At 43.4% G+C, this 16,470-nt stretch overlaps 1 protein-coding gene across 1 annotated transcript in view; it reads right to left on the reverse strand.

Moving 5' to 3' along the window:
• Positions 1 to 10,949: 10,949 nt before the first annotated feature.
• The window catches only part of LIMCH1 (LIM and calponin homology domains 1), a 113,440-nt gene continuing 107,919 nt past the window's right edge, over positions 10,950 to 16,470 (reverse strand). The window contains exon 31 of the mRNA XM_075544385.1: positions 10,950 to 13,805. Coding sequence (XP_075400500.1) covers positions 13,780 to 13,805 — 26 coding nt within the window. The 3' untranslated portion in view covers positions 10,950 to 13,779. The remainder of the gene's footprint in view (positions 13,806 to 16,470) is intronic.

Below are 16,470 nucleotides of genomic sequence, written 5' to 3' on the forward strand. Positions count from 1 at the left end.
TCTCACTGCTGACCGCAGTTAGCAGCCCAAACCGTAACTACGACACCACCAGGGCTGAGAATATATAATTTATTTATATCTACAATGTTTTACCTATAAAATTTGGAGCATATGGTATATATGCTCCATATGATCTTTCTTTTAGTATTTTACTGTAGAACATACATAAAAATGCATAAAACATATACAGTAAAACATAAAATGAAGAATTTAATGGGTTATAAGGCAATTACCACCAAGGTCACTCTTAATCTCACCTAACCTTTACTTAGTCTTAGCTGGAGATGGTAACTGCAAATTTACTGTTTAGCACCTGTCCTTGTGTCAATGACTTCCTAAGTATTTAGATGTCTGAGGTATGCTCATTCCGCTGCAAAGTATCTTGGGGAACAATATTCCCCAACTCCTTATATGATGACTTGAGATGTCAAGTGCCTTTTATATATTCAGAATACTTTAGTAATGTAAAGTTTTGGGGTTTTCCCCCCAGAAAATGCAGTTTTTAAGTGACCACACATCATTGTAAGGACACACTACAATTTTACAATGACATCTGTTATTGGATATTGAGGATTTTTGCAATTATGTTGGCCTGTATAAATAGCAGGGTGAGACACAAACACCCCGTATCTCTATTTACTGATGCCTCAAGTAATACAGGAAGACATGAAAAGAATAAGAAGATAATTGGGGGAAAAAGACCCAAGACCTTTTTCCCTTTCTTCCTTCCTTCTTCTTCTTTTTGATAATGATTAGCTATTTTCGGCCGCCTCATACACATGTGAACGTTGGGCAATGACAAAGAGGAGTGCAGAAGGAAACGGATGCATTTGACTTACGGTGTCAGTGACGATATTGAAAGGACCACGGATTTCCAGAAGAACTAACAAACCTGCTTGGGGAGATGTATCGTCAGCACACCTTGGACATGTTATGAGGAGAGACTACTTCCTGGAAAAGGGCATCATGCTTGATGTAGTAGCTCAATGAAGAAGAATTGGGGGCGAGAGAGAGGACCATTCAGTTGCTGTCATGCAAAATTATGCTAAGATCACCTCACCCCAAAGGGCACTCCAACCGGAGTGATGAGCGATCCTGAGGGCAAAGAAAGAAGGGGACGAAGATCTTCCGGGTGATGTAATGACGCGGTGGCAGTGACAGGGAGCCCAAACAGAACAACTGTTTGAGGGGAGCCGGGTGCAGGACTGTGGGCGGGGGGGGGGGTCTATTGCACACAGAGGCCGTTTGACTTGATGGCATCTAACCAAACTACAAACACTGAAGAGAAAGAATAAAGCACGCGTTAGCGTGAATGAGAGCGTCCCAGAAAGTCGCTGGATGCAAGCAAAACGCACAGACCAAAGCCACTTAAGAGAATCGTCGCCTCCACATTCAACTCAATTTGGAAGATCTCAAGAGGCATTTTAGAGAAACTTGACAGGTGTCTGGCGGAGCAGGTGGTTTGTATTTGCCTATTAGCCAAGACCTTGATGGTCGGGACCCACCCAGAGGCACCACAAAGCAAGCTTGATGATCTGCTTCGAAGAAGGCTACTACTGCTCAGGGGCCGCTCTGCTCTGTAACACATTAGTCACAAAGAGTTGGAAGGTGACTCCAGGGATTGGCCAGAATAACATCCTAAAGTCGGGTGGGAGAGTATGGGACCAAGGATAGTCTAAACAAGTTTGTAAAAGGAAAAAAAAAATCACCCTTCCAGATCACCAGGCTTAATATAAACATATAGTGATTAAAACTATGTGATATTGGGTTACGGATAGACAAATAGAACAGTGCAATGGAACAAATGTCCAGAAACAGACTCTCATAGAGATGCTCGTTGGTCTCTCCGAAATTACATTGCAAATTCGTGGGGGAAAGAAGTTATTCAATAAAGTGGTTCTAGAAAGTTGACTCTCCAAGTAGATCCCTTCTTCACTTGCCTGGTGAGGTGGCCTCATTAAGTCCACTGCCAAGAGTACCCATTAGCGAAGCATTTGCAATGCACGCAGTTGGTAAAGGATTAGGATCTAAAGTTGCAAAATGTCCACCAAGCAATTCAATAGAAATATTAACAAAAGAAACGAGGGCGATTATCAGCAGTGTAAACTGGATTTTGAATAAAAAGATGAAAATACACCCAGCCCAATATCATCAGTTGTTAAGGGAATGCAAACAAGAACAATGAAATAGTATCATTTCCCTTCTGCCCAAACCCTCACCCCTAACTCACTACCGTGGACTCGATACTGACTCATAGTGACTCTTCAGGACAGGGCAGAACTGCCCCTGCGAGTTTCTGAGATTGTAACTCTTTAGGGCAGAAGAAAGCCTCATCTTTCTCTATTGGAGTAGATGATGGTTTCGAACTGCTGATCTTGTGGTTAGCAGTCCAACTCATAATCACTATGCCATCGGGCTCCAGAGAGGCAGGAATGAAGTCTAACATACCGATTCTGGATGCTGTGTGGGGAACATAAGAGCCACCACGCCTTGTTTCTGGAGCACTTTGTATAGCCACTTTGTAAAGCAGTTTTCCAATATCCAGTAACCCTGAATGTACTCATAACAAAACAGAACTTACAAATCAACGTTAAATAGTGAAAAGCAATAACTTGTTTGCTCACCCTGATAAAATTCCCCTTCTTGCCCAGATGTAGCAATTACCCTCAATTGTGGTTATTACTCCTTTACTGCTTTGCCACACAGCTAGGACCCCCAAAGAGTATGAAGTTTAGTTTTCAATTGTCTTTGAATTGTATATAAGTGCTATTATAGTGTATATAATCTTCTGTGTCTTATTATAAATTTTTGATCGATCCAAATGTATATGTGTATATTACAGTTCACTCATCTTCATTACTAAAATGATATTAAAATAATAAACCAAATTCACTGCCATCAAGTTGATTCTGTCTCCTGGTGACACTAGGACAGAGGCCCCTGCGGGTTTCCAAGACTAAATTATTTTTCTTCCTTTCCCACCCAAACTGTAAATCTTTATGGGAGCAGAAAGCCTCGTCTTTCTCCCTCAGAATAGCTAGTGAATTTGAGCTGCAGATCTTGAGGTTAGAAATTCTACATATAACCCACACTGCCCCAGGGCTCTTATGGACGCAATTTATATACAATCCGTGCTTTGTAGAGGGTATTCTTGGACTTGCCTCTTGGAGCGATGTGTGGCCATCTCTTGAACTTCTCTATAGTTGGAATTCCTGCTGCTCTCTGCATCCTCACAAGCATTGGTGCCTATCAGAGCCTGACTGTTCTACCAGTCTGCTGAGGGTAAAATGTTCCCTTATTAATGGTTTTCATTTTCCTCTTAATCAAGTTGTATATATTATGTGGTTCATAGCTAATCATGTTTTCTCTTCTGTGAAATGTCTGTTTATGTCTTTTGCCCATTTTTCTATTGAGTTATATTTTTCCTATGAATATCATTATGTTTAATATATTCTGGACACTCATCTTTTGCTGATTGTTTGAAAAAGCTTTGTGGAACAAAACTTCGCTATCTTTCAATTTCATATTTTCATGAACTGTTGGGAGCCCCTTCTGTATGTGTGTGGCGAATACCAGCTCCCAGTCGTGTGTCTTTTTACCACATGTATGCTCTTAATTCTAAAATCGTTAAATTTACCATCCATTCTCATTTGGGTTTTTCTTTTTGCAGGGGGGTTAGCAGAAGTGCGTCTCGATGTGCCTTCCTGCATCACTCCTGGGGCGGACCACTCCCCCATGTTTATTAGCTGCTCATCTTTCTTCTCTGAACTTGTGCGCATCTTCTCCCGATTCGCAAAGGCTGACAGGTGTTAGCATGCAATCTTTGCCACATTTGTTTGAAAGGTTTCTCTAGTTTCCTAATTGTGCTCACAAATTTTATTGAATATGAATTGAAGCCTATTTAAACCTCTGGCTCCTGTTGTTTTTCTTTTGCCAGACACTTGAATCCGTCCAGAATGAACTGTCTTGTGAAGAACTGACTTGAATTAACAGTCCCTCCTTTTCCTGCTGGTTTGCGACACTATCGCTATCCCAGGGGGAACTTTTCATCCTTACCCGGTTCTGTGTTTGAGTCCCAAACTGTGGTGTTGACTGCAGTCGGCGGATCCACTGATGTGCTCGTGTACTTTATTTTCTAACCATTTCATTAACATAGAATTCATGTAGCATACAATTCCATGGTTTGACTACATCCACAGGGTGGGACAGTGATCACTACAAACAATTTTGGAACATTTTCTTCGTTCTTCCACCCCTTGTTATTTCTATAGTAAATGTTTCTGTAAATGCAAATTCTTTTTTAGACTTTTCTGAATAATCTCAACACAGATTCTCCTTATTGGTCAGCTCAAAATGGATTGATGTCCTTGAGCATCACCACATAAGCAAGACACAGCTTCTTGCTTAGTATTAAAGTATTAGACATTAGGCAGTATAACCATAACTCCCCCCAGATTCCTATTGCATGTCTCAAATTGGCATTTTATGGTTTATATTTTATGGTTTATATTGTCCCCTAGAGCTATGAGAATGTAGTGCTTCATATAACGTTTGATAAGGCCTCCTACCGTCATTTCTCCGTCACCTGAAGACATTTTCAAACACCTTTTCTCTTTGTTTTCACTTCTCAGCATATTTTTATTAATTAAAATATTGCATTGAGCATTTTTCATGTCTGCATTCCTGACAGCAAATAAAAGCTTTGCCACAGATTAACTGTGACTTTTGAGTTCCATCCAGTATTAATTGGTACAAAATAGGGAAGGCATTTTTACAGAGAAAATATTTTGACTGGTGGCCCAGAGTGATTAATGGGTAGGTAATTAGTGATTATGTCTTCTGCTTCCTGAACTGTGCATATACTATTTCTTTTTCTTTTTAAACGTTTTATTAGGGGCTCATACAACTCTTATCACAGTCCATACATATACATACATCAATTGTATAAAGCACATCTGTACATTCTTTGCCCTAATCATTTTCTTTTCTTTTTTTTCCTTTTCTTTTTTTACATTTTATTAGGGACTCATACAACTCTTATCACAATCCATACATATACATACATCAATTGTATAAATCACATCCATACATTCCCTGCCTCAATCATTCTCAAAGCATTTGCTCTCCACTTAAGCCCTTTGTATCAGGTCCTCTTTTTTTCCCCCCTCCCTCCCCACTCCCCTCTCAAACACCTTTTCATAGGGCCTTCTGAAATGAGTTTCTTATGCTCTAGAGAATATGGAATTTTCCTGCTGCAAAAGTTAGACACCTTGATTATTGCTTCAGTGAATTTGTGGTAAAATAAAAGTCGTGTAGCAGATGAACTTGTGTGGGATAGCTTCTCTCTCCAATGGGGTGCTTACAAAGAGGCCTTTCTTCCGTTCAAGTCTTTGCTTTGAGTTCGAAAAAGCTGACGCCCATCTGAGAAACACAATTTGGCAGGGAAGAAAATGTATTATTGAGGCTCCCAGGTGCTGTGATGTTTAAGTACTGGGCAAAAAGTTGATGGTTCATACCCACTCCACGGTCGTTGGGAAAAAGATCTGGTGCTCTGGTCCCATCATGATTACATAATGAACACCTTCTGGGGCAGTTCTATCTACTGTGGCATTAGCTCACGATGATCGGAGTTTACTCAATGACACCAGATGGCAAAAGGAAATGTCCATCTCTGAGACAGGACAAAGTCATATCTTACATTGTCCAATGTCTCCCTCCACTCACTTTTCCAGGGAGGAGGTTATATGTAGATCCCTGTAATCGGTTCTGTCTTTCCATCCCACCCTCCCTTCACCCTCCTGGTATGGCCACTCTGAGCACTGGTCCTGAAGGGTTCATCTGTCCTGGATTCCCTGTGTTTCTAGTTCCTATCTGTACCAGTGTACATCCTGTTTATTGTGCCAACCTGGCCAAGAAACACATGTGGGGTTAATTGAAGGGCAGAGAGATAAATAGCTCGGTGAGCCTCGCCTTTCTAGTTCTCTGGCCTCTTGCTTTTTGATGGTCGGACCAGGGAGCAGCTGCCTTAGCCAGTTCCCTGCTTCAGCTGGCAAGGCTCACTTCCTGCAAGACATCCCTGAGGAGAAGCCGCATGAACCTACTCCAATGTAGCCCCAGTGCTGGAGCAACCGTTTGGAGACCCCTGCCAGCACTGAGATGCTTACATGTTCACTGACTCAGCTTTCCTCCTGCAGTCAGCATCATTGCGTGTGTTTTGTGAGATGGAGGAGGAATTTGTGGATTGGTGTTGGACATATGGATTAATGTTAGACTTGGCTTGGGCAGCACTGGGTTGAGATGTTTTCTTGATATGCACAGTTAACCTTTATAAAAAACTCTCTCTTATACATGAGTTTCTGTGGATTTTTTCCTCTAAAATATCCAGAGTAATACATCTGGTCCAGCCAGATTTATAAGGTAGAATTTGGATCATGATAGTGGGGCGGGGAGGAAGGGGAAGGAAGCAGTTAGGAACTAGAGGAAAGTTGTATGTTTCATCATTGCTACACTGCACCCTGACTAAATCTTTACGGGAATAGACAGTCTCATCTTTCTTCTAGAGAGTGGCTGGCAGTTTCAAACTACTGATCCTGCTGCTAGTAGCCCAACATGCAACCCAGGGCATCATGAAGAAGCCAGCAAATTTCCAAATCTCCAGGTCAGATGAGTCAGATGCAGGACTGAAAGAGGGTGAGTTTTGCCAGAACATTCATATTGATAGGATGCGGTATACACCCTTGAGCAAACTCCCTTCCCAACTAATTAGCTGCTCACCAAACGGAAGATGATTACATGGTATCTGTCAGACCATCTAGAATTGTGGCCTCGCCAAGTTGATACGGATCCTTGCTCCCCACAGACACCAAATGACAGTGGTAACTGGGATGGTTGGATGGGATGGTGAGGGTTACGTGGCCAGGAGTTTAAGACCGTGGTAACGGAACAACATGCAGGAATAGCAAGGAACATAGCACCGTTTGAAGTGTGGCCAGCGCCAATGAACTGCACAAAGAGAAACTGTGAAAACAGGACAGCTAATCGTGAGGTTAGCAGTTTGAACCTGCAGGAGAAAGACGAGGGTTTCCGCTCTCTACAGCTACAGTCTTGAAACCCCCAGACTGTTCGGCCCTGTCTTAGAAGCTTGCTCTGAGCTGGTATCAGCTTAACGACAGCTTGCTTTAGACTTTGACCAATGACAAAAAGCGTTTCTAAATGAATGTGACCAAATGATGTTGAACAAAGTTAAGAAAAATCCTACTTTGCATATATGCATTCTCTGTTGTGTCCTTTACCTTGAAAGGCAAGAATGAAACTATTAAGGGGCGGTCGGAGTCGCTGATATTATGAAACTGTTAAAGACACTGCCAAGAGTTAGGCACTGCAGTGAACGTGGGTTTTTGTAAAGCAGTCTCTGTGGCTGTGTGTTGATCTGTTTCCAAGGGAAAGAAAAACAGAAACCATGGGGGGAGGGAGACAATGGTCGGTGTGAAACATGAAAAAAATGTATAATCTATCAAGAGGTCATGAGGGTGGGGGAGTGTAGTGGGGGGCGGGGAAGAAGAGCCAAACCAAGGGTTCAAGAGAAAGTAACTGTCTGGAAAAGAATGATAGCAACATATGTACAAATATGCCTGATACAATTGATGTGTGGATTGTAATAAGCATCGCAAGAGCTCTCAGTAGAGGGATTTTTTGCTAAGTCTCTCATGCCATCTCACAAATTGCACGAAACAGAGGTGCGAAGAAGCAGCCATACAACCTGCGGATTAACAGCTCTGTTCAGAGTCTTTTTCTGAAGGAGCAGGGGCATTGTGGAAGCAAGTGTTCTACCTGGCCACTTTTTGAGATATTTGTCAGATGAAATGACTCGCAGCAAAGCAAGTTAGTAGCCGCTGATAGGAAAACAAAGAGACTTAGCGACAGACTTCAAATTTGTGGCTGGAGAACACAATTAGACTTGCAGATAGCATTTTGTTAAGCCCCACATTTTTGTTCAACATTGGAAAATGGTTTGGATTGATGCCAATGTTGAAAGAAGAAGAAAAAAGGAAAAACAACCTGTACATTCTGAATGAGAACCACCTCCTCTTTAGACAGAAGTTGCCCTTTTCCCTGTTTGCCATAGTCTGCAGCACATTCTAGTTTGGTATCTCCCCAAACCGTCCCCTGTGGGGATGCTGGGAACATCTGGTGCGGCTGCCAAAACAGATACCTACACTTTATTCTGGATGATGAGCTATATAGCACAACATGTTTAATTGCCAAAGGTTACTGAGTATTATTTTTTTCCCTAAAAGAGGGGAGGTAGGCCAAATAAGTTTGGGAACCTCCGCTCATCTCTTCTCATTGACCATGGCCATTTCTTCCAGTCATTTGAATTTGTAACTCCTGAGTTAGATGTTGCGTAAGTATGGGGGAGTACTTGATTTCCTCTTGTGTGGTCTAGATTTTTACCCTAAGAAGAAGTCCTTAGGGCTTCAAGAAAGTCAACAATAGGAAGGTTAGTTCAGTGTATCTGAGATAAAACATTGTCTTTTATTAAAAATATTCTTTATACACCTCATGTTAGAACACTTATTTTACATTGAAATGTGTTCTAGTTGGAGCTTCATTTAAATAACAGTGGCTTTATGCTATCAGTTTGCTAGTGCCTAAACACTCCGAGGAGAAACAATAGTAACTACAGCCTGTCTATGGAACTTGACGGAGCAGCACAACACCAAGCGTAGCAGTAATTACAAAACTACTGAACAATTTAAGGACTTTGCATGCTCTTACCATCACTTCCAAATATAGGCCAGGGTGCAGAGTCAAATGCTTGTGTAGTTGAGAGTTAGTAGTATCATAGATGCTGTGTTTCTTTCTTTCTTTCTTTCTTTCTTTCTCTCTCTCTCTCTCTCTCTCTCTCTCTCTCTTTCTCTCTCTCTTTCTTTCTTTCTTTCGATGCTGTGTTTCAATGGGACAATCCTAGTTCAGCAAACCGAGGAAACAGGATGTAGGGGGAAAGACTATGTACATAGTGGGGCTGGGCGTGGGAGAATGGGAGCCAATGGTGCAAAAAAAAGTCAGGCTATGTTATTTTCTAGCGACTATTTATTGGAAGTTGTCCATCATTTAGGGGTTTCAAGCAACACCCAGTGCCATTTGCATGGTCTTCCTTGGTTGTTGCTGGGTATCACCTCAAGAGATTTTAACTGTCTCAGAAACAAAAACCCAAGCCAGTTGGCTGTGGAGTGGATTTCAGTTCATGGTGACCCGCATGGCGTTTTCAGTGGCTGTGATCTTTCAGAAGTTGATTGCGAGGTCTTTTAAAAAAAATCATTTTATTTGGGCTCGTACAACTCTTATCACAATCTATATATATATTCATTGTGTCAAGCGCACTTGGTGCCATCATAATTCTCAAAACACTTGCTTTCTACTTGAGCCCTTGATATCAGCTCTTCATTTCCCCCCCCTCCCTTCCTACTCCCCCCTCTTGATAATTTGTAAATTACTATTATCTTGTCATCTCTTACACTGTCTGACATCTCCCTTCACCTACTTTTCTATTGTCCATGTCCCAGGGAGGGGTTACATGCAGATCCTTGTAATCAGTTCCCTCTTCCACCCCACCCTCTCTCCACCCTCCCAGTACTGCCACTCTCACCACTGGTCCTGAAGGGATCATCTATCCTGGGTTCCCTGTTTCTCTATCTGTATCAGTGTACATCTTGTGGTCCAGCCAGATCTGTAAGGTAGAATTGGTATCATGATAGTGGAGGAGGGGAGGAAGCATTTACGAACAAGAGGAAAGTTGTATGTTTCATCGTTGCTACCCTTCACCCTGACTGGCTCATCTCCTCCCTGTGACTATTCTGTAAGGGGGGTGTCTAGCTGCCTCCAAATAGGCTCTGGACTCATCCTCATTTACAATGATATGATTTTTTTGTTCTTTGATGCCTGATACCTGACCCCTTTGACACCTGAGGTCACACAGGCTGGTGTGCTTCTTCCATGTGGTTTTGTTACTTCTGAGCTAGATGGCTGCTTGTTTATCTTCAAGGTTTTAAGACCCTAGGCACTATATCTTTTGATAGCCAGGCACCATCAGCTTTCTTCACCACATTTGCGTATGCACACATTTGTCTTCAGTGATCATATTGGGAAGGTGGGCACCCACTGATAATTTTTGTTCTTTGGTGCCTGATACCTGGTCCCTTCTACACCTCATGGCCACACAGACTGGTGTGCTTCTTCCATGTGGATGTCGTTGCTTCTGAGATAGATGGCTGCTTGTTTACTGCAAGCGTTTAAGACCCCAGATGCTTTCTTTTGATATCTGGGCAACATTAGCTTTCTTCACCACATTTGCTTATGCACACATTTGTCTTCAATGATCGTATTGGGAAGGTGTGCATCATGGAATGCCAATTTAATAAAACAAAGTATTCTTGCATTGAGCAAGTACTCGAGTGGAGGTCCAATGTCCATCTGCTGCCTTAATACTAAACCTATAAATATATGCGCATAGATCTATTTCCCTATCCTCATTATATATTTACATATGTACATGCCTATATTTAGATCTCTATAGATGTCCTTTGCCTCCTAGCTCTTTCCTCTATTTCCGTTCACTTTCCTCCTGTCCCACCATCATGCTCAGCCTTCATTTGGGTTTCAGTAACTCCTCTCAGTTACATTGACCTTGATCAATCCCTACCAGGCCTGAGGCACTTCTGGGTAGACTCAAGGGGCCAACTTTTTTAGTAACTGAATGCTGAATTGTACATGCCAGGTGAACCCTTCAGCCGAAGGAAATTCCTCACACACCCCCTACAGTCAGCTGGTAAGAGATCCATTGTCCCAAGGAAGAGATCCATTCTCCCTTGTAAGAACACTGACAGCTGTACCCCCCACTCCCCGCCCCCTGAAAATCAATGGAATACAGAATTGATTTGAGTATTTTATTTATAAATGTACATTTACTATAAAAGCTGTTGCATTTTAGACAACTTTTTTCCATTTATTTTATTTACTATTCCTCAGAGGCATCTTAGAATAAATATTGTAAATGAAGGTTAGTTTAACTGATAGAGAACATTGGCCCACCCATTCCAGTAGCATCCTTTGGATAGACTCACACAGGAGGTGGATTCTTTCCTTTTGTTCAATCTGACACGGTGGCTAAATAACTATACTAGATACTGAATTAATAACGCTACATAGAAAGAATGAGGAAACATCATAAACGTTTGCAAATGAAAAAAAAAAGCATTCCCCCAAGTTTCCTTAAGAAGGAGAAGGGAGTAGTGTTTGGAGTATGAGGGGAACCAGATGCATCTCCATGGGAACAATAAAGCCACTCACTCGCTTCCTCATTTTGCTCTTTTTTTCTTTTTAAAAACAAACACATTTACACTGCAGCCCAGCAGAAAGCAGGAGCGCATGCCCTCCTCCCCGCTGGGATCTCAGAGATGATTTGAAAAGAAATAGATCATACTCATTATGCTGCATTGGGCAAAACAATATCTAGTCTGCCGAAGCTGCCATGGAACAGACTCCAAATGAAATACAAATCAAATAGAAATAGAAACAGTTGGCAATTAGAATTTAGAAAATGTTGGGGATTATTCTGTGCTGGTGACGGGTGTTCACTGTGGGAGAGCACATTTTGCAGTGGGAGAATGGGGCTTTATTCCTCTTGACTCGATTCTAGCTTCAATACATGTACAATGAGTCCAAGAAATATGTATAAATGGGTTTGCGAAACCAGAAGAGAATGTGCAATATTCATGTCATTCCTTACATAACACATGGGGCGCCACATGTAAAAAGTCTTCTATAAAAATCGGTTATGAATGAGCATGTTGTACAGGTTTTGTGCAGTGTTCGTGGTAAGAGGCTCTGCTAATGTCACATCATGCAAAGTGTAAACATCCACAGTATCAAAACGTTTAATAAAACATGCAGGTGGTTAATCAAAATATTAGATTGAATCTGTACTTTTTTTTTTTCAAAATCTGTGTTCTGTTTTCCCCTCGCTGTGTCATCTTTCTTTCTTTCTGCGAGACTGCAAACGCCTCCGTGAGAAGTCTTGGGAACTCGGAAGTGACTTCATCTCGCTCCAGTGTCCCATATCCATAATTCATCCGCGACCGTGTGCAACAGCTTTGCATGGTCTAAGGCACAAATTGTCATGAAGGGATGGAGAAGTTTCAAACTAACAACAGCTCGTCCAAGTGACAACAGGGTCGAGAGATCTCCAGCGGCTGAGGAACCCACTTCTACCGAGCCCACATGCCAAGAGCCATCTAGCATGGAAATAAATAATTTCTAGCTAGCCTAAGGAAGTTATTGCTTACATCTCAGAGGAAAACAGCTACTGGATCTTCTTGCAGGCCTACGTGAAACTATCAGGAGGGTCTCCATAGTCCACGTCCACATTGTGTCGTCTTTCCCTATTTGCCATCATTTTTAAGGCAGAATAAATAGTTTCCCCTTCCCCAGTCTTAAAGGAAGCAGCCTGGAGATGTAGAGTGTGAATGGTCTTTAGTGACCTGACCCTTTTCTTGGCCAGCTGGGGCTCATCACACAGGGCCAGAGAAGCAGCCAGCTCTTGATAAGAGTCCCTGTCTAAGCCGCTCCACCTGCAGCGTCGGTCTTTGAGGACTAAGAAAGGTGGTGAAAAAGAGAATGGAGCAGGACATGTGTCCTTTAGAATTGGGGGCCGGGGGAGCGCACAATCGGAATGGCAGGTCCTTGTTGTTCACGCACCGATGGCTTTTCATATCACTGTGTCATTTGCACTCCATTGGGATGGACTTAATGCTTTCAGGAAGACCCCGGAGCGTCCGAGCACCCAGGAGAACTCGCAGGCAAGGCGAGGAGTGACCATCCTCCTGGGACAGTGCGACGGGGACCTTCCATTGTGTCTCACGGAGGACGCCGGATTCAGTGCCTGAAGAGAAGCAAGTCACACAGACCTCGTGGTGATGCTCGCCACGCCCTCGAAGCGGAAACCTCCTTCCCAGTTTTGGTATTCCCTTTGGAAATGGTGGCTGGAGTATTTCCCTCTGCCGCTTTCCTCCCCTTGGGCAATGTCCCAGAGTGTCAGCCTCGCAGGTGTTACACATTGCTCTTGACAGGATAGAACAGGCTCCATCGCGGACATAACTTCCAAGGTACACAAAATCTAATGCTAATGGTGCAATAATTTATTGGTATAACTTCTACCCTCAAAAGGTAAGTAACACAAATGTTTCAGGATTACAGGATATATTATCAGACTAGGGTCTTTGCTAAAAACAACAACAAATATCCCCGTAGCTCAGGGAGCTTGCTGTGATGTTGAGTTTGTGAAATGCTTTCATCTTCGGCTCCTATCTCAGACGAGCACAAGTCTCGAGTTGGCATGTCTTGCACTTTGTGCAGCTCAATTCTGTAAACGTGAAATGTTTCATTCCTAGAACTACGAACACAACATAGGTTTATTGCATCGTTTGCCTCATTCAGTCCCAAAGAAGAGAATAACACATTTTAAAACCATAAGCCTGCTTGGTCATGCTAATACACCCCCCCCTTTTTTTAGCTATTCCAGATTATTACAATTCATTATTCTTTTTTATAGATGTGCAAGAAAAAAAAGAAAAAGAAAGTAAAACAAAACATTGTGCTATAAAAGAACAGGTATCATGTTTTAGCATAGCCTTTCAGAGATTAGATGAATTCTGGGATGCCCCAAACTTGAGATTTTGTTAGACAATTGCCAGCGAATGATCTGGAAGCTGGAAAAGCACATCACAGGGTCGTAGGGTGGCCAGCACCTGTGATAAAGCAAACGGCAACATCTGGTCAAAGGAGGCAACACTTTGTACTTTATACCTTTTCAAACTTATTAGGAGCAGGTTGGGAAAACTTGTGTCAACCAGCAACTCAAACTGTGGCCCAAGCACAAACAATCTTGGCTTCACTGAAAGAGCTTGTCAGAAATGCAGACTCTTGGCCTCAATTCTGGACCCACTGAACAAGATTCCCAGATGAGTCATGCGCACTGATGTTTGATGTAGAAAGTCTCTAGACTTCTTTCTAAACCACATGCATGTGCATTGAGTTTCCCGCCTTGTTTTCTGGGGGAAATGAACAAGAAAATAGTATTTTATTTCAAGTCCTTCCGGTTTTGCATCTCTAAAAACAAGTACATTTTAACTAAGGAAAGATGACACATAACCAAGGGACAGAAATGCTAGATGTCGCAAACACGAACACAGAACACCCAGTAGAGTGTGAATTTCAACTCAACCACCAAGCATGACTTCGTCATACTTGAAACAGACCCGGGCTGAGTCAAGAGATGGACTCTTTGCAACAGGTGCACGCTAAACATGGGATGCATTTATTGATCTGAAAGTCAAATTTCACTGGGAGACAATTAGCTGGGCAGCTTGCACTGTCTCTGGCAACCCTCGCTCGACAGGTTGGGCTGCGCTCCTTCCTTCTTGCTGAAACCTTTATAAGTTCTCCTCTTCATTTTAGGTCTGAGCATCGTGATGCCGCGGTTGCAACCATTGGAAAAGACCCCGGGGAGTTTCCGTTAAGTGCATTTCACAGGCGTGAAGGTTGACCAGAACGGCATGTGCAGAGACACGGGCTTCCAACACCCAAGCACAAACGACAAGAGCTAAACATGCGCCAGCTTGATTCGTGACAGGTAATTTGTTTTGCGCTTCCAGCCCCATTTACATATGAACTTAAAAACGGTTTACATCGCTTTTAGGGATGCTACTTCAATATGCTGTTACGCAGTTCCCCCTCCAAGAGGAACATTTCATTCAAATGTGACTATTTCCTTGGAGAAAATAGGATTACAAATTCAGGTGCTATTCCACAGAGCAACATGGTTTTGCTTCACTTGGAATGCCTGTGATGTAAAACAACCCGCACATCCACCCATCTCCGGTCTTCTCCGCTCAGATGAAACATCACAGGAGAAAGGACGATGTTTCGCTGGTTCTTTCCGCTCTGATTCATCGCATCTGTGGCAAGCCCAACCCATTCAAACGCAGGTATAATTTTTCTCCACCCATTCTCTCCTCAGCTATATGAGGGGCTTCCAAAGTTTCCTTTTTAGATGCCTCCTCCCCCACCCCCTCTTTGTTTTCATTCCCTGCCTTGGGTCAGGCCCACCTGAAAGTAAGCTGTCCAGGTGGCTTCAGCTGCAGGATTGCCCAGATGCAATGCACCGCTTGATTTCTCTGAGATGTTTCAGTGTGAACTGGGCGAAGGTGGCCAGGGCAGCTCACGCATTTTACGGCCAGTCTTTCCGATACTTTGTGTTTGGGCCCCTTCATTGCAGTCCCCTCAGCATAGCCTCGCCGATCCCACACTTCCCTCCCTGTGGCTCAGGCGCCCACGCCTCACCCTTCTAGCCCTGGTCTTAGATGCTACCCTCCGCATCGCAAGTGGTTGATTATTGTAAGGGTGTGTACCTCCCCAGGATTATTTCACACACTCCCCCCCCCCCTAAATAACACCACAAGGGAAACGAGCAGCTTTCTAGATAGGCTGGTCATTCTCCCTGTCCTGTGCTGGCTATAGGAACATTGAGCCCACCATGGTACTAATGTTTATGCAGGAAACCACACCAACTGCTAAGTGATCTTCATAAAGAAAGCAAAGCTCCTCACGACTGGGCCGAGAAGAAACATCGTGCTAAAGGAGAAAGAAATCCAAGTTGCCAAGAAAAGATGCCATTTTAGTTGGCCCCACCACCATCACTGCCCGTGAAGCAGTCGTGAAGAGATCAAACAAAGCAAAGTCCTGGGCAAAGCTGCTGCGATCTATCGACCTCTTGCAGGTGTGAGGGAAGCCCAGCTGAGGGCTGCGGGCTTAGGTGCCCTCCATCGGCCTAGAGCCAATCAGTCCCCTGACATGCAGGTGAGAGCTGAACCAGGGCCAGGAAGACCATAGAAGACGGGACGCCCTTGGAGGATGGTATTGGGGGAAATATTGGAATTATCACAGATTGTACTTTACTGTTGTGGTTGCTGTTAGTCGGGCTGGTCCCAAATCCTGCCCCTCCACCCACCCTGTGTTACAGAGCAGAATTGCCCTAACGTGCCTTCTTGGTGCTACTCGTTAGGGGAGCAGTTCGCCAGGACTTTCTTCCACGGAGTTTCAGGCTGGGTTCCACCCGCCAGCCTTTCAGGTAGCAACCAACTGCAAACCACTTAGATCAGCCACACGAGATACCACGTATGCCTTGTATGACTATTTTGAATTCTATAGAGGTTGTCTAGTCCGAGAACTGGTGGGCCATTTCGTCTCCATCCTTGTAATTCTTAGATGCGAAAAATCAATTGCCATCGAGTAGATACAGATTCGCAGCGACCCACGATCGGGTTTCTGCGACAGGAAATCTTTATGTGAACAGACGGTCTCATCTTTCTCCTTCCCGGTGGCTGGAGCATCTCCACGCTTAACCCACAGCAC

This window comes from Tenrec ecaudatus, chromosome 3, assembly GCF_050624435.1.
Source record: "Tenrec ecaudatus isolate mTenEca1 chromosome 3, mTenEca1.hap1, whole genome shotgun sequence".
NCBI classification, from domain to species: Eukaryota; Metazoa; Chordata; class Mammalia; order Afrosoricida; family Tenrecidae; genus Tenrec; species Tenrec ecaudatus.